This window comes from Mya arenaria, chromosome 5, assembly GCF_026914265.1.
Source record: "Mya arenaria isolate MELC-2E11 chromosome 5, ASM2691426v1".
NCBI lineage: Eukaryota > Metazoa > Mollusca > Bivalvia > Myida > Myidae > Mya > Mya arenaria.
The window spans coordinates 79465661-79491349 of record NC_069126.1 but is presented as its reverse complement, the minus strand read 5'-3'; the positions used below and the strand labels follow the sequence as shown (position 1 = coordinate 79491349).

At 34.8% G+C, this 25689-nt stretch overlaps 1 protein-coding gene and 2 long non-coding RNA genes across 3 annotated transcripts in view; 1 reads left to right on the top strand and 2 right to left on the bottom strand.

Annotated features, from left to right (window-relative positions):
• Nucleotides 1–490: 490 nt before the first annotated feature.
• On the bottom strand, nucleotides 491–3462 carry LOC128235249 (uncharacterized). Its single transcript, XR_008261167.1, has 3 exons — nucleotides 3354–3462; nucleotides 2946–3021; nucleotides 491–2618 (listed from the first exon to the last, which is right to left on the bottom strand). It is a non-coding gene; the product is annotated as an uncharacterized LOC128235249 (long non-coding RNA).
• A 7993-nt stretch (nucleotides 3463–11455) lies between these two features.
• LOC128235247 (uncharacterized) lies at nucleotides 11456–13709 on the bottom strand. Its single transcript, XR_008261165.1, has 3 exons — nucleotides 13499–13709; nucleotides 12969–13079; nucleotides 11456–11732 (listed from the first exon to the last, which is right to left on the bottom strand). It is a non-coding gene; the product is annotated as an uncharacterized LOC128235247 (long non-coding RNA).
• Nucleotides 13710–22937: 9228 nt separating this feature from the next.
• LOC128235315 (titin-like) overlaps nucleotides 22938–25689 on the top strand; it is a 36873-nt gene continuing 34121 nt past the window's right edge. Inside the window, exon 1 of the mRNA XM_052950130.1 lies at nucleotides 22938–22999. Within this exon, the coding sequence (XP_052806090.1) occupies nucleotides 22963–22999 (37 nt within the window). The 5' untranslated portion in view covers nucleotides 22938–22962. The remainder of the gene's footprint in view (nucleotides 23000–25689) is intronic.

Genomic DNA, 25689 nt, shown 5'->3' with positions numbered 1-25689 from the left:
GTTGTTGAGAAAAGCACCAACTGTGTCAGCCATTTTTAACGTTGACAGACTATTTAACGTTGACTCTAACGTTGGTCCAGACCAATGTTAGAAGTGTCGTTAAGTTAGCGCCTACTTTATCGCCGTCAGCGTAAGTGTTAAGTTTGAACAACTCATTTTTGTCAACGTTAAAGTTAACATTAATTTTAACGTTGACAGCGTAACATTTAACGATTATAGTTAACGTTAAATCCTTAACGAGAGTTTTGAACAATATATATATATGTCAAAATACCTGTTTAAATATGGAACTTATCTTTACTAGTGTTACATAAACTTCAAAATTAAAATAGCAAGTACACATTGCTAATGTCCATAATGACATAAAAATTGGCCACAAAGGTCAAAGCAAAAATCGGTTGCTATGGTTACTAATGAAAATGCTATTTCCAATCATTTTTAAAATCTGCCACAAATAATGTGTTTTCAATATACAATGCGTTGTAAGTTATTGGCATGTAGATGATACCAAGTATCTAAGGTATAAAAACTAAGGTTTCAAGTCATTTTTGTACAAAGAAATCAAAAGATATGGATCATTCTGTTACACATTGGTAAGCCAGTTTGAAAACAATGTCCACTAAAAATGTTTTTATTTTAAATGCAGTTACCATGCCGAAACTTAACTGTCTGTTATAGCTAACACATAAACTAACTAGAGATTGCTTTTTTGAAAAAGCGCTTGTCTCCCCTATTGTGTGGTCGTAGCTGAGAAAAAATAAATGATGGACATAAAATTTGTAATTCTGGACGGAAGACGAACCAACAGTGAAGTTTGGTTTATTCACCCGTATCAAATAGTGAAGAGAAGAAAGTGTTGTTGATTAATCTTGGAAAATGTAAATGAAGTTTGTATTGTATGAAGTGCATGGGCGCAATTGTTATTCAATTATTTGATCAGAAACCATTTTTCAGCTCAAAGTCATCGTGACCTTGACCTTTGACCAACTGATCACAAAATCAATAGGGGTCATCTACATGACCAACTTGCATACCAAGTATGAAGTTCCTGGGTGCAAGCCTTCTTTAGTTACTTTAGTAACCGTTTCTTCACCTCAAGGTCATGGCGACCTTCACCTTTGACCTTTTGATCTCAAAATCAATAGGGGTCAATTACTAGCCATGAACAAATAGTATACCAAGTATGAAGTTCCTGGACCCAAAGGATCTTTAGTTATTGAGCGGAAACTGTGTTTTCACCTCAAGTTTACTGCGACCTTGACCTATGACCTACAGATCACAAAATCAATAGGAGTCATCTACTAGTCATGACCTACCAGCATACCAACTAGACATCATGACCAACCTCACTTCAAAGTTTGGTGAACCTAGATCAAAGCATTCTCCTGATATTGCACGGAAATATTTTTTTACATTAGAGGTCACAGCGACGTTGACCTTTGACCTTGTGACCCCCCAAAATATAGGAGTTTTCTAAACCTCATGATCAACCTCCCTACCAAGTTTGGTGAACCTAGGTCAAACCATTCTCAAGATATTGAGCGGAAATGTTTTTTACATTGGGGGTCGCCGCGACCTTGACCTTTGACCTAGTGACCCCAAAAACAATAGGGATCGTCTACACCTCATGACCAACCTCCCTACCAAGTTTGGTGAACCTAGGTCAAACCGTTCTCAAGATTTTGAGCAGAAATGTTTTTTATATTGGGGGTCGCCGCGACCTTGACCTTTGACCTAGTGACCCCAAAAACAATAGGGATCCTCTACACCTCACGACCAACCTCCCTACCAAGTTTGGTGATCCTAGGTCATGCGGTTTTCCAGTTATCGATCGGAAACGAAGTGTGACGTACGGACGGACTGACGGACTACCGGACTGACGGACAGGGCAAAAACAATATGTCTCCCCCAGAGAGGGGGAGACATAATTCATAGAAACAACGAGTACACATTGCTCATTATATGTACAAAATGACATAAAAGAACTACATAAAACAACAGTCTGTTGCTATGGTTACATGTGATAATTCCATTTTTTACTCATTTCTTTCATATTTGCCACAAACATTTGATTTACAATCAACATTTCAACAACAAATGAGTAAACTTTGACTTTACACAGAGTTGGTTTAGGGCATACTGCAGATCTTGATGACTCAGATCTAAAGAATGGACCAATAGAATCTTGAAGGTACCATTGACGTGCAGCATCTAGGCACGGTGCGTGCTTTATTTCAGGCAAAACACCACATTCTAGACTCATCCTCAAAAGAATAACTTCAATTTCTGAGGAATCTACAAACTCTTTGCATACTACAACTCCTGGTTTATGTTTTTATACATAGAAATGGTGGTATTTGGTAATACTCTTTAGAGTTTTGACATATGTATCTAGGAATGATTTCCAACTGTGAACTGTGACTGGCTGCTGAGGGTCATAAACCAACTGTGGGATGTTGTGGCTGGACTTTGAAGAGGTGAAATCAGTGTGGGCAATTTCTTGAAGATTCTCGGCATTACAGCATCGCCACTTGACCTTCCAATTGCCGAAGTGATTGCATGAACACATTTGGTGTGCCCAGCCAACATAGTGTTTAGCTTTACACTCTCATGCAGCCCTGAAAATTGTTGGAAGATCTGTTTAGTGTAAATAAAACTTATCTATATTCACAAAAATATAACTAAGCAAATGATTTAGACTAGGGTATGATAAAGTTTTCAAGACATATAAATCTTACAAAAATGGAGTGTTAACATATATGTTTATTTAGATAACATATTCCTCATATCAAATTACTGCCCACTACACTTCAACTTCATCCAGTTCTGCATCCTTTAAAATTAAAGCACCAATCGCAGATATCAATGATGTGATTGATTTCAAAAGACAGTGCATTTTTCCTAAAAAATCATACAAACAATTATTAACAGATTAGAAAACTTACCTGTCATCCCACGTCACATGGCATACCAAGGCACAGCATTGTTCTTGTTTTGGCGGAAAGCATTATCGAAATAAACCTGGAAAATATAATACATTCTTTTTTTTTCTTTTTTAAGCTATATGCAGTATATGGAGAAAGCAATGTTATAATGAGGGACACATTTCATAAGCCATGGTTGAATCCAAATATCCAATCGTTATCAATCATCGAATGTGAAATGGAAACAAAATTCGGAGTAAGAATGTGTTTCATGGTGTAATATATATGTTAAGTTTCATCATCTTTTATATTCACTATTAACTCTCATAATCTCTTCTCAGCAATAAGGATGAAGTTTGCATAGGCTGTTAGAACCTTTAATCCATTAAATATTCTATAGATAATTTAAATGGGTGAAGCACTAAATACCTCAGCATGTTTTTCACCGACACCATAGTGCTGAAAGTAGTGGTGGGCCATGCTCATGACACTGTCACTTCCTTTCCCCGGCAATTCGGCCTCGTCCACCAGATAAAATGTCTACTTTCCTGTACAAATAAATGTTAACTATTGTTAAAGGGACTATACACCAAATTGGCCCCAAAAATAGTTTTTTTTCTTTAACAAATCTCAGTACAATTATTTAATAAAATGTTTTACTCTTTGATGTCATAATTGTAAAAAAAAAAATATGAATGAAAGCTATTAAGAAATAAATCATACGCGGTTAAAGAGTTAATATCATGTAATATTTTGTTAAATAGCTTTTATGTTTCAAATGATTTATTTTCAGCAGCAATCAAACTATTGTATTTGTTTGAGTAAGTTATTTGGATTATCACAGTGTGTCAACGTTATGCCTATTGTTATTTTGCACTATAGGCTATACTATAGGGTGTAGTATTTAAAGTCATACACAATATGGCGGCGATTATGCGGAAATGAAACTTCGAACACGTTCCTCTACAAAACAACCGACCTGTATTTAGTGTTATTGCTTCAACATCAATCGAAAAAAATGGCATCAATGTATGCGTCTAAAAACGTTAAATTTAGATGGAGACAATCCAGAAATGAGCTGCCAGGAAGTGATCGATTTCGGACACGAAGGTACATGTACATTAGTCTGAAATAATAGACGTGTTATACGGGATTCTTCCAATCCTTAACGTCTAAACGGGTTTGTGCAAAAAGCGGGAGTGTTTGAAAAATATTGAAATTGTATTAAATGAAGTATTTTATGGTTGAAATAGATAATTGCATTTATACCAGTATTCATATTTTACCATGGAAGTGCAAAGCTATTTTGCAAAAAAACACAACATTTAATGCATTAAAACACAGTTTTTACCTTTCCATTGAAAGGAAAGTTGACTGACACAGACAACAATTATGCCAAGCGGAACAACTTGACCCAATCGTAATAACTCGGCCACCTCCGACAAGCTTCGAGATAATACAATCGTAATAATACAATCGTAACAACTCGGCCATGGCCGAACAATGGGAACACCTAGGCCAGTATCCAACAGGAATTGACTATCTCGAAGCTTACAGAAGATGGCGAGTTGTTACAATTGATGGCCGAAATGTTCCGATTGTTGTAAAATTGTGAACTGGAGCCTTGCAGGTGCCCTTCATGTATATATTGTTATGTTTTGGCAGAATGAAATGAAGAAAAAACCATAAAACTCATAATTATTTGCTGGATATTACTTTTTGGTTACAGAATTTATATAAAATAACATTATCTGGTAATATTTCTTGTTTTTATGAAATGTTATAGACGCAATATGCATTAACCCCGGAATCCCGATCGGAATAACTACCCACTTGTCGTACAAAACAATTTGTACGTGAAGGATTTGTTGTGTCAAAAATCGTTAAAAAATCTGTCAACGTACAATTATTTGGACTAGAAGGTACATCTAGCTGATCCACATCTCTTAGTCTAAATATTTGTACATTGACGGACTCTTTTTACGATTCAAAAAAAAATTATACATATATTTACATTATATAAATATGGCAAATCCTTCATTACAACATATTCACGTTACTTTCAATTCAGAGTTGATTATTCACTAAAATTATTTTGCATTTTTTAATTGTTGCTTAACCTAAAACGTCTCAACCATCAAAAAAGAACATATGTGCTTCAATATTCTAAAAAATAGACGTGTTATATGGGATTCATACAATCCCTTACGTCTAATCGGGTTTGTGCAAAACAGGTGGGGGGGGGTTGAAAGATATTGAAATCGTAGTTAGATAAGTATTATATGTTTGAAATAGATATTAAAGGTTTATATTCGTATTTTAGTTATAACCATGTAAGTGCAAAGATTTTTTTTTCACAAAACAAGCATTTAATGCATTTAAACACAACCATTTTACCTAGCATAGCAACTGGACCATCTCAGGTTAACTTCGAGATAGACCAGTCACCTTTTGTATATATAATTTTAACAACTTGACCATGGCCAAAAGGCTCCGATTGTTGGAAATCTATGTACCGCAGCCTTGCAGGTGCTCTTCATGTATAACAGTTTATATCATTATGTTTTGACAGTATGAAATGAATGAAAACACTCATCAAACTCATAATAATTCGTCGCATTTTATTTTTTGTGTACTTAACTCATATTTTAGATAATTATCTGACCGGAATCCCAATCGGAATAGTTACCCACTTTTGGTGCAACAAAAAGTGTATGTAAAGGATATGCCATTTCATAATTTGTAAAAAGATCAGTCAAGTTACTATTATTTGGACTAGTGCTTCAAGTGTTTGATTTATTTTCTTTATAATGTATAATGCACCTGTCAATTGTAGAGCCAAGCTGGGAACTGCCTAAAAATCAGTTACCCGGTTAGCTCAGTTTGACAGATCTCCATGCAAGTGTTCACATGGTCGTGGGTTCAAGCACCATACCAGTAGCATCTTTTCTCACAGGTTTACTTTAGAACCCATCATCCAGGGGTTGATGATTATGATTTTTTATTAAATATTACAGGCCATGTTCTTTTGTAAACTTTCAGATTGAGAAGTGCCTGGATACAAGGCTAGTATTGTTAACATCATCTGATACAATCAACTGGAACAAAGCTGAAATGGCTGCCTGACCTGACTTAAAAATCGGATGGCAATACATCAGACTAGAAGATTATTAGTATTGAGATGGACAAAATGAAACGTGAGCCTACCAAAGCTGAAAGATTGCACAAGAAACACATAAATGCAGGTATTTGCTGAGATATTGTAATTATTTTTTGAAACTTCTCATTCATTTAGGAAGTTCAGTTGAAACAGAGTTGGCAAAAAATGAACTAAGGTATATACATTTTGAATTCTAATTTTTAAATGAGAACTTTACTGGCCAGCACAGATTGGTAAAATGCTAGTCTACCAATATAAATGTGCCTGGTTCGAATCAGTAAAGCTGATGAATGTACTGGTTGTGTAGCCAGGATATGAATAGGTCTGCATTTGGCTGATAATGCATATCGCTTTAAATGTTTAAGCTGCACTCTCACAGATTGACTGTTTTACTAACTCTTTTTTATTTCTTGATCTTGTAATGAATTATTTTATGCGAATTTCTAAACACTGGTCATAACAGACAACTGGAAAAAGTAGATCGCTGCTTTCTTATATTAATTCAGTCAAAAAAGACAACTGAAAATATTGGAACGCTGATTTCTTATTTTAATACGATCACAAGATGATGTTCTATGCCAAAAATCTCATTATTAGTAAAGCGTTAGTAATGCTTTTAACCATAAAACAATTAGTCACAAATGTAAATATAAAAAAAACATGATCATATCTTTTGTCAGCAGTCTTATATCATCAGTTTTCATACTGCTTTTCATTAGCTTATTCCAAGCCAAAAAGTAAAAGAAGTTGTCAAAAAATTCGATCTGTGACTGAGAGTGTAGCACTCTCACAGATTGAACATTTTGACTACTTTATTTATTTTTTGTCTTGGAATGGGCCAATTTATGTGAAAATGCATGTTAACCATTCATATAAGATTGCTGACAATAAATTAGTCAGAAAATGTTTATATTTATTAATAAGTTCAAAATGTTTTATGCATTTTTCTTAAATCGTTAGTAACGCTTTAAGCCATAAAACCTTAGATATCGACCTGAAATATGGAAGTCTGCAATGTAATATTTTGTCAGTAGTCTTATATTACTGGTTTGCAGATATTTACGCAAAAAATAGGTCATTCCAAGACAAAAAATACAAAAGTTGTAAAAACAGTAAATCTGTAAGAGTGCAGCTTTAAATGACTAAATGTTTTGATTTGGCTCAATTCTCACCTAAAATCTTATAGTTTTGTTGCACCTAAATGGTTTGTTTTTAACAACATTACACTTGCATATGTATAAATTTGTTATTAAATTTGTAATTTAGATTGGAAGATTAATTCTCTGGAAAATAGAAAAGGGCATGTTACATACTGTTATCATTGCCATGACAGAAACCATATTAAGGAGCTGGTCCACCTGTAGGAAGAATTGTGCTATTGGTTGGAGCAGCACTATTCCCCAGCCATACACCAGCACTTAGTTTGTCATAGGGAGCATTTCTGAGCAGTTATGGAGACCACTAACTATGCAGGTATGTCATAATCAAAATCTTGGTTTATATATTTTTTTATAATTTAGCATATGTTGAGAAGAAATTTATTTCTAGATTGAAGGCACACACTATAATTTGATGCCCAAAAATATATTTCTTATTTTAATGCGTTATCATGTCTAACTCATTTGACTTAAATGATCAAAGCAAAAGAAATGCAATTGATTAATCTGCAGATATGCAAATGTAAACTTTTTAACTGGGGGAATTGTTGCCACTTGTCTATTTATTAAAGAACATATTTATAATTAATAATGTTTAATCTGTACACAAATCATATGCCTTCTTTGTTTTAACCATCAATGTCAAAGAGTCCAGCATGATAATGGATTAAATTGAAAAAAATGCATTAATTTATATGAACCCTTTAAAACAAAGACATTTCCTAAATCCAATAAAATATAATTGAATATTGATGCAGAGTTCAGTTAGAATATAATACAACTTTTTTTGCAGTTGTTGCAGTGAAACTTGCACCAGTGTGTTTTCTGTGGAAATAAAGAGATAGTGTCCAGCAATGAAGACCCAACTCAAGATCTGACCTTGTAAGGCCAATATGAAATAACTGTGTGGAAAAATGGGAAAAACCTGCAGTCAGGAATGCACGGAAATCATCAAAAGAACAGTGTTAAATTAATCTTGAATAACTTGACATTTATTTTGTTTGACATCTTTATTTATGGTGCAGTGAAAACATGCTTTTTTTCCTCATGGTCATTTAAATTTAGAACTGATTGGAGGGAACATCACTATGTAGTTTCATGTTCATAGTCAGATCAAAACCCATGTACATGTATAAATGAGCATTCGAAAATATCAAAATGGAACTTGTTGTATGAAGTGTAAGTTAATTAACATAATAAACAAAAATATTTAATAAATTTCAATTTATTATGTCCCCTTCAAAGAAGAGGAGTATATTGCTTTGCACATGTTGGCTGCTACGTCCGTCTGTCTGACAGTAGACCAATGCTTTTCCGGGTGATAACTCTACAATTCCTAGACCTATTGTCAAACTTGACATGAAAGTTTGGTTTAACCAGTAGATGACGCATTTTGATTTTAGGGGTAATATGGTCAAAGGTCACAGTGACCTTGAACAGGAAGGTGTCAAAGAATGTCTGACTGATAAGTTGACAATGCCTGCACCTATGGCCCTGAAACTCAACATGGAGGCTTAGCCTGACTATTAGATGATCCTATTGATTTAAGGGGTCATTGGGTCAAAAGACAAGGTCACAGTGACCTTGAATGCTTAAAGGTTGTAGTGTACTAATAATGACTGGACAAAGCCTGCACCCATGGCCCTTCAACAACTTGACTTTGGGGTTTGGCCTGACCAGTAGGTGAGCCCTATTTATTTGTCAAAGAGACATTGAACGCAAAAAGCTTGCCTGTGTGACAACTCGACAAAGTCTGCACCCATGGCCTTCAAACTTGAAATTTAGGTTTGGGGTGACCAGCAGATGACCCCTTTGAATTTGGAGGTCAAGGTCACAACTCCAATATTGGTCATTAAAACTATGTCATTTACTTATTCCCTGCTGCTAAGAGGATACATGATTATCAACAAATATCAGCCATCATCTGAATATGATTGAAAACTTTACCAACTACCCTCATACTTTGAATAGCATAATCTTAAAACTGCCTCTTAGGCATCTTTTGTCAATGAAAAACCAGCTGTCATTTCGGTCCATGCATATTTCATTCAATTGTCCAGACATTCTTGACAGCATGGCGCTAATTAATGCTGCAGGTTTAAAATTTAAGACATTAGTTTTTTTTCTTCAGCACCATGCAGATTTATTAACACTTTTATAATAAAAACAAACTAGAAACAAATTTTAAAGATATTGTTTTTTTTACATGGTATGATGCCACAGCACCATGCAGATTTGTTTTCACTTTTATATCAAAGAAAGTAACTCAAGCACAAAATTAATTTTGTAGATATGTGGACTCTGTTGATAGAAATTCTGGGAGGCATTTTTAGGCTTGAAAGAGCATCATTTTAAAGTTACATTTATATTTTGTCCCTTGAATCTTGGGTATAGTTTGTATTGTATTTGCATTTTAAAGACATTGGCTTCAACAGACACTAATGAAATGAAGGAATGTAATTGCTTACTGAAACTGTTAAAAGCGACGTCATAAATTGAAGCAATTTTAACATTTAAGGAATATGCATTTAACTAATTTAAAGCGGTTAAAGTTGTACGTTCAGCGAGAATTTTGGTTATAAAACACAAAAATAACACAACTGTCGTGAAAAGGCATCCTTATTTTAGCGTTGTGCGAAATTTCGTCTCTAGATTCCACTCCGATGGCCTGATATTAACACGATTTTCAGACCATATTTATTTTTTGGTGGTTACCAAAAAATCCGCTATGGCCTACTCGGAGTTATTCCGAGCAGTTCCGAAAGCCTACGAAAGTAAACGGAGCACAAGCACGTGACAGTTATGAATAATCAATGAGGTCAGCAAATCAAAACAAAGATGGACAGATGAAAAAGAAAAGAGAAACAGAGGCAGACAGAGATTGCCAAAATCGATCAGAAAGCGACGGTAAATGAAAAATGTAGGAAAGATATTGACGTCGATGGTTTATTTAGGCATTGCTTGAAAGAAAAGGATAGCATTCAAAGCTTCAAATGGAGTGGGAAAATGGAGGGCGTGGAAACGAAACATCACGATAGGTTTGTGTTTTATCTTTAACATTTTACCTGATGTTTGAAAAACATTGATAGTTTATTTATTAACAGTCAGTAGGGCTATCTTTCGACACACTTTCGGGCGGGTGCACATACCCCATTTCCTTGGAGAACGGATGTACTTATTCGCCAAAATGTTAGTGAAAGTTCCTATTCAAAATCCAAAATAATTTCGAAAACAAACAAGAGCTGTCAGAGGCAGCATGATCGACTTTTTTCATTGCTATAATGCACCAGTCAGTTGTAACCACGCCCCCCCCCCCCCCAGGTCCGGGGGTATACTGGGGAAATGGGGCGTGCTTTTACCTTCCAGGTGGCCCCGCAGTACCGCATACTGGGGTGGTTTTATGTTCGCAAAAATTTGTGGGGAATGGACCTTACCTAGGGTCCTTGGGGTGCGGGGATTTTACCAACTGGTCGTCCAGTATAGGGGTAGGGGTATTCTTAGGGAATCGGGAAGGTTTCCTGGACTCTCCACACAACATAAGGGAATAGCCCTCTTGTCACCAGCCCAAAAATAACTCTGTGTCAGAACACAATATACCGGTAAGTCGCCTAGTAGCGGTTGGGTTGCACCTGGTCCTCCTCATCAATGAACACAAGAAATCCTGCCTCATCAAATGGGCAAGGGTTAGAACTTCTTCATTCAAAACAAGGAGATCAGAGTCCTGAAAGAGGGAAGGTTTATCAAAAGTCAGTAGCATAATTCACAGATACTAAGATTAAAAATAAGAAATATCCAGTGATGTGCTACTATTAAGTCATACTTACTTCAGTACGAATGTTCAAGAAAGTTCTCAGCACTCACCTAAACAGGAGTACTTTTAATAACTTAGTAGATACAAACTTTGCCAGCATATAAAATAGCTTTTAAACGTTTATAAAATAACACTGCCCATATTTCATACATGCCAACAATTCAACTTGGTCTGCCTGTGTGTGACTACATGCATGTTAAGATGTTTAAAACCATATTTTTTAGAAAAATACAACACTAGACTTCCTATGAAGTACAAACATGCAAATGAGTTGTCAAGTATCCATTTTTCAGTACAAATTTTCAAGAACTCATTAGCAGTATTAAATAATGTAAAACCAGCTTTTAAATTCACAAGAAATGTTATAATATTGTTCATAAATATCAACTTCATTTAACATTTAGGTACACTCATGTCTTAGATCTATACTGAATTTTAGTTTCTATAAGGTTCTTACAGCAGTTTGAGAAAGACTGGCCTCCCGGCGACAACAAACTTTTTAACTCTGCATTGAAATGTCCCGGCAGTTGAAGCACACTCAAACCAGCTTGGAGTTCTACTCCCTTACTCAGACTCTGGTCCAGCACCTCTAATACGAGCATCATGAATCCTGGCTCCATCTTGATGACCCTTATAATTGCTCCCTGAAGTTGCAGCTTTGTCAGCTTGCTCACTTGTTTCTAAAGATAATAAATAATATTACAAGTAAAATTGTACCTTTAAAATAGCGCAGCGCTTTGTTTGGCAAAAGGCACTAGACATTTTGGGAATTTTGAGTCGCGAATATTCCTAAATAGGGAAATTTTACAGTTAAAAAAACAAGACTTTCAGTCTCCTGCGAATAGAGAATTTTTTATAAATAAGTTTATTTTCCCGTTCAAAAGACCTTAAATGCCTGAAATATCAATACTTGGGGTATAAATATCTTTAGCAATAAATCAGGTAAACAAAATATTTCATACTGATCGATCTCTGAATGTGATGAATATCAATAATTTCTGATTTCATATATTTCCAAAACTTTAGATTACATAACACATGGTTAATTAGGATGCTGAATGAGCCAGTACAGGTAAAAAGACTTCCATAAAAACGTTTGTTTTTTTTGCCTTTGTTTGACTAGGATTTTTTTCTGAAGATTGGGAAAAAATATTGTATATTTTGCTTTGGGAATCATGGTCTGATAGTCGGAGCTGTGGGTACTATAGAAAAAGCCCTGAAGCTGACTCTCATTATTGATCAACTTGTTTACATTTATTCCAAAACAACAAACCAGTTAGTTGTAACCATGCCCCCCCCCACCGGTGCGGAAAGCAGGGACTTTGACTTTAGGTCCAGAAAATATCCCTGAACTGCTGGTAAAATCCCCACCAAATGCAACTGCACCCACGGGGATCAAAGGTAAGGCTCATTCCCCGCTATTTAAGCACTAGACAAAACCACCGCATTCACCCAGGTTCACATTGGAGGTAAAACACGGCCCATTTCGCCGGACCTGGGGGGATTGGGGGCGTAGTTACAATTGACTGTTGCATAATTCTTACATGTTCACATTTCAATTGCAAATACTGACATGTTTTGGAAACTTGAAGAACATTTGGGAAGTATAATGGCAATTAAAGACAAATGATATATAAGAAGTCAAAACGGTCAATTAGTGAGAATTCAGCTTTAAAATATACAATATAAAAAACAATATGGAAAGGAGTACCCACCAAACATAATTGTGTCCTCCCCCCCCCCCCCCCCCCCCAAACATATTAATTATTACTTGATCAACTTGTGGTTTCACTTATGTGAAGTGTCAAATTATAGAGTGATCTAGTTTTGGATTCTTAATTCTCTGCATCATTCAAGTACATTCAAATACACATTTAAAATGGATTTCTAAGATGATGTACGTGTTATAAACTTACGCTTTTGTTTTTTTTTGGGGTTGGCTGTGTTATGGTATTTGAATCGACGGATCAGGCTCATCAACATTCTCTTTTAATATCAATTTGGGATAAGGGAATGCTTGGAGGTGACTGAAAATATAAAAATAATAAGGGAATGCTTGGAGGTGACTGAAAATACAAAAATAAGAATTTTATCTATACTGTACAGTAAATTATCTACCTGACACCCATGCAGATCACTACGTGATTTACTTTTAGTTTCATCTTTTTTACAATAGAAATAAGTCAATCAATCATGAATTAATGGTCCAGAAATCAAATGCACGTTTACTTACAAGTATGCGTTGCTCCAAACATAATACTGTACGATATCTATGATAAATTAGGCGCGATTGAATATTAACTTAATTTTACCCCACCCACTTCAGTTACTGTAGACATGCCTTTTGATTTATGGTAGAATTTAGAAAATATAAACAATAAAATGCAAGTTCGTTCATTACCTCATTAAAAAGTCGGTTAGAAGTAAAATAGAATAACGCTCTAACCTCAAGAGTAACTGGTAGAAACATTTCTTTTGATCATGTTGGTAGCTGAATGAAAGTCGCTATCGCCAGTATCGGTTGTTTACATACGGGCGCTTCATTCATGTATTATGCAAATGATCGATTCCGAAGCTGGCTACGAACGGCTACGAACTGTGGCGGGTAATTCGAAAGTTGATATCTTTGATCTCCAAAATATCAACAAATGCGAGTTTTCTTTATAAAAAATTGAAATGTAACATCAAATGAATATGATATGAACTAGTATATCATAAAATTTTAATTTTATTTATGCTCACGTATTTTTCTAATTACCGCTGAACGTATAACTTTAAAACTTAGGAAACTTGAATTAAGAACCTTGTAGGCCATTGGATACATGATTAAGTAGGGCCAATTTATTTGTGCTTATTGTAATCACATTTATCCTTCTTCATCTTCCTTAAAGAGTGTTCATCATTTGTATAAATCATTTGATCACGTTTCATTTGAAAGAACTTTGCGGTAGTGTTTGCTTGCGTCAGTTACATCACCGACAGTCTTGCAGCGCTTTCAGCGCTTTGATTCAGTTTGGTCCGGTGTCTGTTTTGACCAGTGATCTTTTAACCGCTAAGTACTTGGTTAATTTGGCTGAAGCTTTTTATTTTCTTTTCACCAACGCAGTTTCTGACCCCGGGGTATTTTGCTATTACCATTTTTCATTAATGGCTTTCTTTTCATCATTTGTATGTCTTCACTGGCATCTTTCTTTTCGTCATCGAATCCTGCTTCATCAAATTCTGCTGCCTTCATAGCCCCTTCTTTTGCCTGCTTGTCAGCCAGCTCATTTCCCTCTATGTTTTTATGGCCAGGTATCCAGTGCATGTGTATTGTTTTACCATTGTTTTCTAAACTTTTATGTTAATAACAGTTTCAATTTTTGGGGATCCCTCTTAAAAATGCTGTTAATGTTGCTCCCTGGCAGTCTGTGAATATGTGAATGTTTTTGTTTTGTGGTGTTGTAGTTGTTAGGAAGTCCAGTGCAAGTTCTATACCCGCCATTTCGCCAGAAAAGTTATTGCTATGTTTTGGCACGCCCTTATTCAACAAAACTGGATTTGTCTGGTAGTCTTCTAGTCCAAATAATTGTACGTTGACGGATTTTTTTTCGATTTTTGATATGGCAAATCCTTCATGTACAAATTGTTTAGTATCAAAAGTGGGTAGTTGTTCCGATCAGGATTCCGGGTTAAAGTATATTGCGTCTATTAAATATCATAAAAACAAGAAATATTACCAGATAATGTTATTTTATATTAGTTCCGTTCACAAAAAATAAATATCCTACGAATAATTATGAGTTTGACGGGTTTTCTTCATTTCATTCTGTCAAAACACAACGATATATACATGAAGGGCACCTGCAAGGCTTCAGGGCACAATATTTAAACAATCGGAACATTTTGGCCATGGCCGAGTTGTTACGATTGTATTTACGAGGTCTATCTCGGAGCTTGTCGTCGGTGGCCGAGTTATTACGATTGGTTGTCTGTGTCAGTCAACTTTCGTTTTATTGGAAAGGTAAACAATGTGTTTTAATGCAATAAATGCTTGTTGTGTGCAAAATAACTTTTCACTTAGATGGTAAAATATGAATATAAACCTTTATGATCAATTTCAACCATAAAATACTTCACTTTATACAGCTTCAATATTATTCAAACACCCCCGGTTTTGCACAAACCCGTTTAGACGTTAGGGATTGGAAGAATCCTGTATAACACGTCTAAGTATTATTTTAGACTAGTAGCCTTCAAGAAAGATGGCAGCAACCGCGCCGATAGGGCCTGTGTTACCCAGTGAAGAGCCGTCCGTAAACACCAGGATGTCTCCTCCGGATGTAGCATCAATTGTGTGAGCTGTTTGCTGTCTGAGGTTCTTTATCTAAACTAAATTGTTCGGAATTTACCTTTTCGCGTGTCCTACACAGACCAATGTACTTTAGGTTGTACTCAAATTCCTTCTGTATATTTTCTAGCTTGATTTTGTCTTTTAATTCTGTGTAGCGGTACATGAGAAGCGCAAATGTTGTAGGTTTCCCCCTAAAGCTTGACTTGAAACCGTCGATGCTATTGTCTACCTCAGATTATTATACGACCTCTTATTGGGCATCACAATTATTAATATAATGTAAAGTAGCTCGACTACCGTAAATTGGTCGTTTAAGGTGATACAACATGGCGGCGACCATGCAAAAAAGTTTATTGGAGGCTCTGGATGCGATTTGCACACATGGAATTGAAACGACAACTAGTACTTTTATGATAGACAATAACAAGAATTATTTATATTTTTCTTATTTGTCCTATAATTACAGGAAAACACAAGTAGTAAGTTTCTTACAGTCTATCATGATTTTTGCTTTACTGTAACTATGTATAAAAAATGTTCGTATTGTCTATCATAAAATATATTTATTAAAATTTATGATAGACAGTAAGAAAAATATTTATGATAGACAATAAGAAATATTAAAAAAAAATTCTTATTGTCTATCATTAAATCTATCTGATAGACGGTTAAAAATATTTCATGATAGGCAATTATAAAAATAATTCATGATAGACAGTAAGAAATATTTTTCATGATAGACAATAAGAATAAGAAATATATTTCATGATAGACAATAAGAATATTTTTTCTTATGTATCATTTACATAAAAAAATATTGTCTATCATAAAACATGGTTTTCTTAATTGTCTTTCCTAAACATATATATTTTCTAATATAAAATGAATCTTTCATACTGGGATTAATCGTATCAATAAAAAAAATAGAAATGAACATTACGGTTCATTTAACTTTAACCATTGTTTATCTGCCATCACATGGCTTCAAGATAAGTTTAATGAATTTTATTATAATAATAAGGTAATAAGATACTGGTTATGAAAGTTTATCTTAAAAGCATAGGGAGGATTCAGGATTAGACGTTAGAGAGGGCATACCTAAGGGGCGTACTCTGCTCCCCAAGAGAGGGCATACCTAAGGGGCGTACTCCGCTCCCCAAGAGATGACATACCTAAGGGGCGTTCCCCTCCCCCCAAGGGTCCGCTAGACGTAAGCAATTTGTTAAGAAATTAGAAAGACATACAAGTGAACATCGGTGGCCTTCAAGTAGTGGTGATATTGACTTCATGGCATATCTTGCACATATTCAAGGATTGCGTTCTGCTACAAGACTGGAGAATTTTCTCAGTTTTATGGCATGTATGCTTTTCTTGTTTTCAACATATATCACACGGATGATGGATACATTTTCACCAGTTTTGGAAATTGTTGGAAGACGAGGAAACTGTTGTTTATTTACGGATGAAGAAACATCAAGAGGACATAATTAAAGGAAGTTGCGCTGTTTGAATTTGTTGTTTTTATGAGTTCACGTCGCCTGCACATGATGGCATTTAAAAGGTGTTTACTAATTTCCACTCCTTTGAAATAGAATGCAAACTTTGACGACTTTAGTAATGGGGCATGTACCGGGTGTGGCATCCCCCCTCCCACGGAACCGTTTGTGTTAACTGTTGGTCATTGCAATTGCTCATTGATCTGTGATAGACTGCAGACTGTGAGCAAAAATTATTGATTGGCAATTGATTTCTCACTTACACTTGTTTGATCAATGTCCTTTTCTTTATATTATCAAAGAACATATCTGATGCAAAAATTAAAATATATCAATTGATTTTGTTAATATGTACCTTCAAATGTCTATAAAAGAAATGAAAGGGTTATTTTTGTATGACATACATAAATATCAATTAAAATAATTTTTTGATAAACACTAACAACTTCGTATTAAAAGGTACATATTATAGAGATGCGGACAACAGTTTCATAATCGTGATACTTTTAAGTCTATAATCTGTTTGCTCAATAGCCTATTCGTCAAGCTAAATAATCTAAATAATCTGTGATAGACAACAGTTTCAACGTATTTATAAACGTTGCATTAAAATAATTCATGATAGACTCCTAAAAAAGTATAGAATATACTATAATAAAGTAATATTGCCATTCCTTTTATAACATAAAAGTAAAAATAAATATCACGACAAAGATGAACGACATTAATAATTCTGATGGCCTCGAAGCAGGTCCGCGGAAGTAAACCGGTACTGTATGACTATAGTGCAAAAAGCCGGGCTATTCGCGAAAAGCAGCAAAACGCCGGGTTTTTCGCGAAAAGCCACAAAAGTCAGGCTTTTTGTTAAAGCCAGGTATGACTCACATGCATGTAATCTTCAAGTTGAATACCAGAAATGTTAGTTTTATAAAATGAATTAAATATTTTTCAATTTAAATGTGACAAAAACGAAGTTTTTTTAAGAAAAGCTTGGTTTTTCGTGAAAAGTCAGATATGAAATATCATACATGTACGTTCAAGTTGATTTCCAGGAATGGAAATTTTATTGTATACATCAAAAAGTTTTCAATGTGAAGTGATAGAAATGAAGTAATAGGAGGGCGATATCTTGAAAAGTCACAAAAATTGGGCTTTTCGCGAAAAGCCGTTTTTTTCGTAAAAAAATCAGATATGAAATATCAAAAATGTACTTCTAAAGTTGTTTACCGGAAGTGCGTGTTAAATAATATGTAAAATATAGTTTTTCAATGCTATCCAAAACTGAAGTAATTTACGCTCTGCACGAAATCGCCAGTTTTTGTCATTTCTTCGACGTTGATTATTAGTTTTGCTAAGCTTCCTGTTTCTGATAAATCCTTCTTCTATTTATCAAAATTGTAGTTGGCTTTTTAAAGTTATAAACATACTTTAAAAACATATATTTACACCTCAACTTCCATTCCTTAAATGAACTGCCTTACGTCAATTGCGTTTATCAATCGATAAATGCAACATCTTTGGATACAGTGTGTTCGGATCGCAATTCATCGCATAACGATATACTGTAAATGAAAACTATTGATCTTGTTATTGTTTGTATTGTGTCAGCAGGTCCCGTAAAATATAAATCAACATTTTGGAAAGTGTTAATTTATTATATTATAAATGTATTGTTGCCATAAGTGTTTCCTTTTTTTACATTTAAAAGTGATTTCAAGTGGTTGACCGTTTCCCGCGTTATTGTGACGTCATTTGAAACAATGTTCCCGGTTACAGTTGGGTCGTTCTATTTACAGAATTAGTGAGAAAGGATAAGTGAAAGGTTTTCTTAAATGAAATGAAGGTGTTGTTTTTACAATTCTTGAATGAAATAATGAGCTATTGGTGTAAATATAAGGAATAAATTGCGGGGATATGAACGCAATTGGGCTCCTTCGGACTCCACACACTTTGACCAGCCCAATTGCGTTCATACTCCGATAATGACATCAACCCCGCAATTCATTCCTTATGTAAATGGTTCTTAATTATTAAGTAAATCGAATGATATGAGACAGATATATGGCATCTGCTGGTAAAAATAACAAAAAAGCTACCTGTTTCACCTGCTGTGATGATGAGCCATCAAACTGACAAAACAATGGTATTTCCCGCGCATGTAGCAGGAAAGAAGTACTCGGATGAATGTTAAACAAAATTTACATATCCGATCATTTTAATTCCTTTTTACGAAAACTTTGCACAGTGTGACATTTCAGACATCTTTTGGTAACACATTTCAAGTAGACTGATCGAGTGTTAATGGCCTTTCGTAAAACGTATGTCGTGTCTTGTCAATTATAATATATAATTAAGAAATGGCAACTACTTTATAAATTAAGTTGATTTGTGTTTATTATAGCATTTCAATGTATATTATAAAAGGAACACAGCTAATCATTTATTAAGATTGTACAATGTACATCGCCGTCTTGGAAACCACATATAAAATTATATATACATACATATACGTATGCACCTAGAACACAGATATATGAGTCAAAGAAGGTGAGGATGAATAGAATTACCAATGTATTCAACATTCAAAGATGTGCAAATCTCCTATCAAGTTGATGACATTTAAACAATTGCGTTATAACTACCTTACTATCTGGCTTAGTTTTTGACTGCATGATATACCAATTTAGTTCCGTTACCATAAGGTTTACCCGTTCCGTAATGGTAACGTTCACTCGTTCCTAAAATATTTCAAAATTAAACTTTTCACACTTGTAAGTTTCGTCGAATGTCTGACTTAAATCGATTCAATAATACGAGTATCTGCTAAATGTTAATCTAACGATTGCCCACTGAAATGTCTAAACGGTAATTGATACTTTTTGACAGAAATGTGATGAGGGCCTTTAATAAGGCAGAACATACAATTTAAAATATTCTTATCTCACACAGGATGCTGTAATCCTTACATTTCTTAGAACGCACTGAGCACGGATATTTTACCATTTTGACATCGGTTATGTTATCCGTATAATTTAAGGTATATATATAAACGTTCCTCATGAGTGTGTCCACATTGGGAGAGCATTAAATGGGCTCTGCTGATTGAGAGATATTTGGATCTCTGTTTGATTTATTCAAAATTAACACTTATGTCTGTACTGCATAGGCGGTAGTAACGCTAGCTAACATACTTCTCCCCCCCCCCCCACAATCACACACTTCCCCACTTCCCCCTTCCCACTTATGGTCATGCCATAACACAGGACAGCCTTGATTTTAGCTGTTTATTTTGTTGCAACATGTACATAAATAACTTGATATGGATATCATTTGTGGTAAATTCGTATCTACGTTATAATTCAAACCAATCTTCTCTAATATCTCGCATTCTTCATAAAATTAGTACAGTTTCATAAAATGTATGAACAATGACATTTGAATCGAAAACGTCGATGTCTTTCGTGACCTTTGGTTAGACCTTCATAGGCAAAAAGCCCTATAAAAGTCCGGGTTTTTTACGCAAAAAATCCACGGCCTTTTGCGAAAAGCCTGGCTTTTTGCGGCTTTTCGCACTTTAGTCATACCGTTTTACTTCCGCTGACGTTATTCGCGATTCGAGTCACAATGGAAACCTTTAATACGGTATTATCGGTATCTAAATAAATTTGGTAAACCTCCGATTGTATATTTATTGTCTGCCAACGATAGCTTTCGACAAAAAGGGACCTGCGTTTCTCCGTCTTGTAATTTCCTCAACTTCTAAGGAAGGTTCGGACAAGCAAGAAACATCGGCGCATTTAAGGAATATTTTAAGATAAAAAGTTTTTGTAATGTATCACTTAAAATATTTCTTTAAAAATAGGATTGTTTTAGTCCATTTAAGTATCTTTTGTATGAATTAAGGATAAAGTTAAGCAGCTTCTGTAATACGGCCCCCAGCGGTGTGAGCTTTTGGTTTATTTGATGTTTAAAGGCACCTAACGTAAGGATTATTTTCATCTGATTTTTCGATAATCAATAATGTACACCCGCCAGCTAGGGTCTATGATAAGGACTTGATACAGTATACACCAAAAACCTTAAAAACTAGCCAGTCAAGTCCACTGCTATTACTATTATGGATAAGTTCCAATACAGGCTATACTGATATACGCTGAACTTTGACCAATGGCTCTCAAGTGTGATCTTGACCGTTGCCTGTATGAGTGTGATCTCGACCTTTGACTGTATGACAAGGTTATTGCATGTGCCCTCAATTTTCTCATGGTGACAAAAAAGCCATGTTAAAGGAATTATCGGTATCTAAATAAATTTGGTAAACCTCCGATTGTATATTTATTGTCTGCCAACGATAGCTTTCGACAAAAAGGGACCTGCGTTTCTCCGTCTTGTAATTTCCTCAACTTCTAAGGAAGGTTCGGACAAGCAAGAAACATCGGCGCATTTAAGGAATATTTTAAGATAAAAAGTTTTTGTAATGTATCACTTAAAATATTTCTTTAAAAAAAAGGATTGTTTTAGTCCATTTAAGTATCTTTTGTATGAATTAAGGATAAAGTTAAGCAGCTTCTGTAATACGGCCCCCAGCGGTGTGAGCTTTTGGTTTATTTGATGTTTAAAGGCACCTAACGTAAGGATTATTTTCATCTGATTTTTCGATAATCAATAATGTACACCCGCCAGCTAGGGTCTATGATAAGGACTTGATACAGTATACACCAAAAACCTTAAAAACTAGCCAGTCAAGTCCACTGCTATTACTATTATGGATAAGTTCCAATACAGGCTATACTGATATACGCTGAACTTTGACCAATGGCTCTCAAGTGTGATCTTGACCGTTGCCTGTATGAGTGTGATCTCGACCTTTGACTGTATGACAAGGTTATTGCATGTGCCCTCAATTTTCTCATGGTGACAAAAAAGCCATGTTAAAGGAATTATCGGTATCTAAATAAATTTGGTAAACCTCCGATTGTATATTTATTGTCTGCCAACGATAGCTTTCGACAAAAAGGGACCTGCGTTTCTCCGTCTTGTAATTTCCTCAACTTCTAAGGAAGGTTCGGACAAGCAAGAAACATCGGCGCATTTAAGGAATATTTTAAGATAAAAAGTTTTTGTAATGTATCACTTAAAATATTTCTTTAAAAATAGGATTGTTTTAGTCCATTTAAGTATCTTTTGTATGAATTAAGGATAAAGTTAAGCAGCTTCTGTAATACGGCCCCCAGCGGTGTGAGCTTTTGGTTTATTTGATGTTTAAAGGCACCTAACGTAAGGATTATTGTCATCTGATTTTTCGATAATCAATACACCAAAAACCTTAAAAACTAGCCAGTCAAGTCCACTGCTATTACTATTATGGATAAGTTCCAATACAGGCTATACTGATATACGCTGAACTTTGACCAATGGCTCTCAAGTGTGATCTTGACCGTTGCCTGTATGAGTGTGATCTCGACCTTTGACTGTATGACAAGGTTATTGCATGTGCCCTCAATTTTCTCATGGTGACAAAAAAGCCATGTTAAAGGAATTATGTCTTTTAAGTGATATTAACCAATTTATAATATGAAATAAGGCACTGCTTTCAATGGCGTCTCTCGAGACAGTACTAAATAATACATTTTCAAAATTTTACATATTTTAAACAAGTTTCATTTGTTCGTTTCATACTGATTACATGCTAAAAGAAGTGCATTCAGACATCACTAAAGCAAACGTTTTTCTCAATATTACATTTTTGACCTATAAAAATCATTCGAAATGACAGTTTGTATCGTTTAATAATATATGTTTAAAGTAGATTTAGCATTACGTACAAATAGCGATTAAATCGACAAATTAATTCCAAAGATCAACTTTGTTGTGGCAAATTTAATGTACTAATACATAAAGCCAAAAACATTGATCTACTTCGAAATAAGGAAAAAGTACTGTTTTAAATCACAATAATACGATATGCATCCCTTTAAACTTCCGGGTGCCTTCGGTTAACTCTCTTGATGATACACGCAGTTACATTGTTTACATTGATCAATAACGATGAAGACATCTTTTTTATTACGATGTGTGATTATGTCGTGGATGGTTTTATATTTTCATTCAAATTTAGGTAAAAGTACTTTCTTTTTATAATTATTTTTGGTTGTCATCATTGTTATTTCACCTATGTAAATATATGAGCGGTGCTTACAGGAAACCAAGGATTCATACAATCCCCAGTAGAAACCACCGCTTAATTATTTTCAATAGGTCCTACTTTGTAATTCGGTTGGTGTTTATTGTTCGTATTTTTATCATATATTTAAAGTATTCTGTTCAAGAAATTGATTAAATAAGGAGAAAATGCGTATGTAGTATAAAGACAAGAATTGAATGATCGTAATTTATTTAGATATCATTTTCAGAAAAATGTAGTTTGTTTTTACCAAAAAGGTGTTAAGAGTGCTAAGAAAATTTTGCACCAGTTCGACAGATGACCAACACTTAGCGAAGGCAAATCCATCACACTTTGATGCAAAAAAATCTTATTTATCGAACTAAGCTCTTTGCTCGCAATATGTCACTTAACTTAAATTCCCGTAGGTTCGAGCTTAGGCTCGGCATTGCCTGTAAAGAAGACAGCCAGTAAGTTAACGGAATTATAAATATACTTCCGTGGCACATGGGTGTTTTTCTGCAACAGACAGTCGATCTATGAAGTTTATTGTAAAGGTTATTAACCGTTAAATTATAACTCCCATCACTGATCATACTGTTATACTGATCAGTTTTTAACGAATGTTTTCATCAAGAAGAATTAATGTTTTAATCTTGCCAGGGTCTATTTTTTAACGTTGAAAAAAAAACGCTTAGGTGTCAACGGGGTCAAAATTAAATGCTACACCTTCGCTGGTATTTGTCATGGAGATAAAGGTTGCCATGAGCATTAACGTATACATACTGAAATCAACATATTGTGTTAATTGTTAGCAAAATGAAGAGGAAATACAAATGTTCACACTGACATTTTAAGGGAAAATCGTGTAGCTCCACGACCCTCATAAACAATGCAAAACTAGATGTTACTCGTATATGCCGAACGTGTGCATATGACGTAGCTTACAATGCAGAAAATTCTGCTAAATTTGAACAATTTGAGATTATATATATTACTTTCGTTAAAATACAGGTATGGATGTCGAACTCGAAAAGGATGAAACGATTGTTCTACTATATCTGCTTATCAATATATGCGACTACTGTTTTATCATCAATTGTCTTGGACACTAACTGAAGATAGTTGGCAGCTCAGCTTTTTTGCTTTTTAGCATTATAGAAAACCTGTGGGTTATTTACAACAGAGTTGTTAAAAATGGTATTTAAAAATTAGAAATAATACAATTGACTATATTATGCTATGTTCCCAAATCATTAGTTATGAAATAAGCCGAGACATTAAATATTTTGAAATGATTTTTTCAGGATGTATCTTTGTGTAAAAAATACGCAGATATATATGGAGTGTGGAAGGTTGTCATTTTTTATATTTTATTTTTCAATTTTGAATAACCCTGGCATTTATCAAGTGTTAACAGATATTTCGTCGAAATTTGAAATGAATGATATGGAGAAGTCAGGAATTTAAGGGGTAACATAGATAAATTAGGGATGAGTGAAATGGAGATAGGTGCCCTTTTAAGGGTTACATAGCTATATGACAAATGAGTGGAAAGCAGGGCTGAGCCCTTTTTAGTGTTACATAGATATATGAAGGAAGAGTGAAATGGAGATAGGTGCCCTTTTTAGTGTTACATAGACATATGAAGGAAGAGTGAAATGGAGATAGGTGCCCTTTTAAGGGTTACATAGACATATGAAGGAAGAGTGAAATGGAGATATGTGCCCTTTTAAGGGTTACATAGCTATATGAAGGGAGTGGAAAGCAGGGCTGAGCCCTTTTTAGTGTTACATAGATATATGAAGGAAGAGTGAAATGGAGATAGGTGCCCTTTTAAGGGTTACAAAGACATATGAAGGAAGAGTGAAATGGAGATAGGTGCCCTTTTAATTGTTACATAGACATATGAAGGAAGAGTGAAATGGAGATATGTGCCCTTTTAAGGGTTACATAGATATATGAAGGAAGAGTGAAATGGAGATAGGTGCCCTTTTAATTGTTACATAGATATATGAAGGGAGAGTGAAATGGAGATATGTGCCCTTTTTAGTGTTACATAGACATATGAAGGAAGAGTGAAATGGAGATATGTGCCCTTTTTAGTGTTACATAGACATATGAAGGAAGAGTGAAATGGAGATAGGTGCCCTTTTAAGTGTTACATAGACATATGAAGGAAGAGTGAAATGGAGATATGTGCCCTTTTAAGGGTTAAATAGATATATGAAGGAAGAGTGAAATGGAGATAGGTGCCCTTTTAATTGTTACATAGATATATGAAGGAAGAGTGAAATGGAGATAGGTGCCCTTTTTAGTGTTACATAGACATATGAAGGAAGAGTGAAATGGAGATATGTGCCCTTTTAAGGGTTACATAGACATATGAAGGAAGAGTGAAATGGAGATATGTGCCCTTTTATGGGTTACGTAGATATATGAAGGAAGAGTGAAATGGAGATAGGTGCCCTTTTAATTGTTACATAGACATATGAAGGAAGAGTGAAATGGAGATAGGTGCCCTTTTTAGTGCTACATAGACATATGAAGGAAGAGTGAAATGGAGACAGGTGCCCTTTTTAGTGTTACATAGACATATGAAGGAAGAGTGAAATGGAGGTAGGTGCCCTTTTAAGGGTTACATA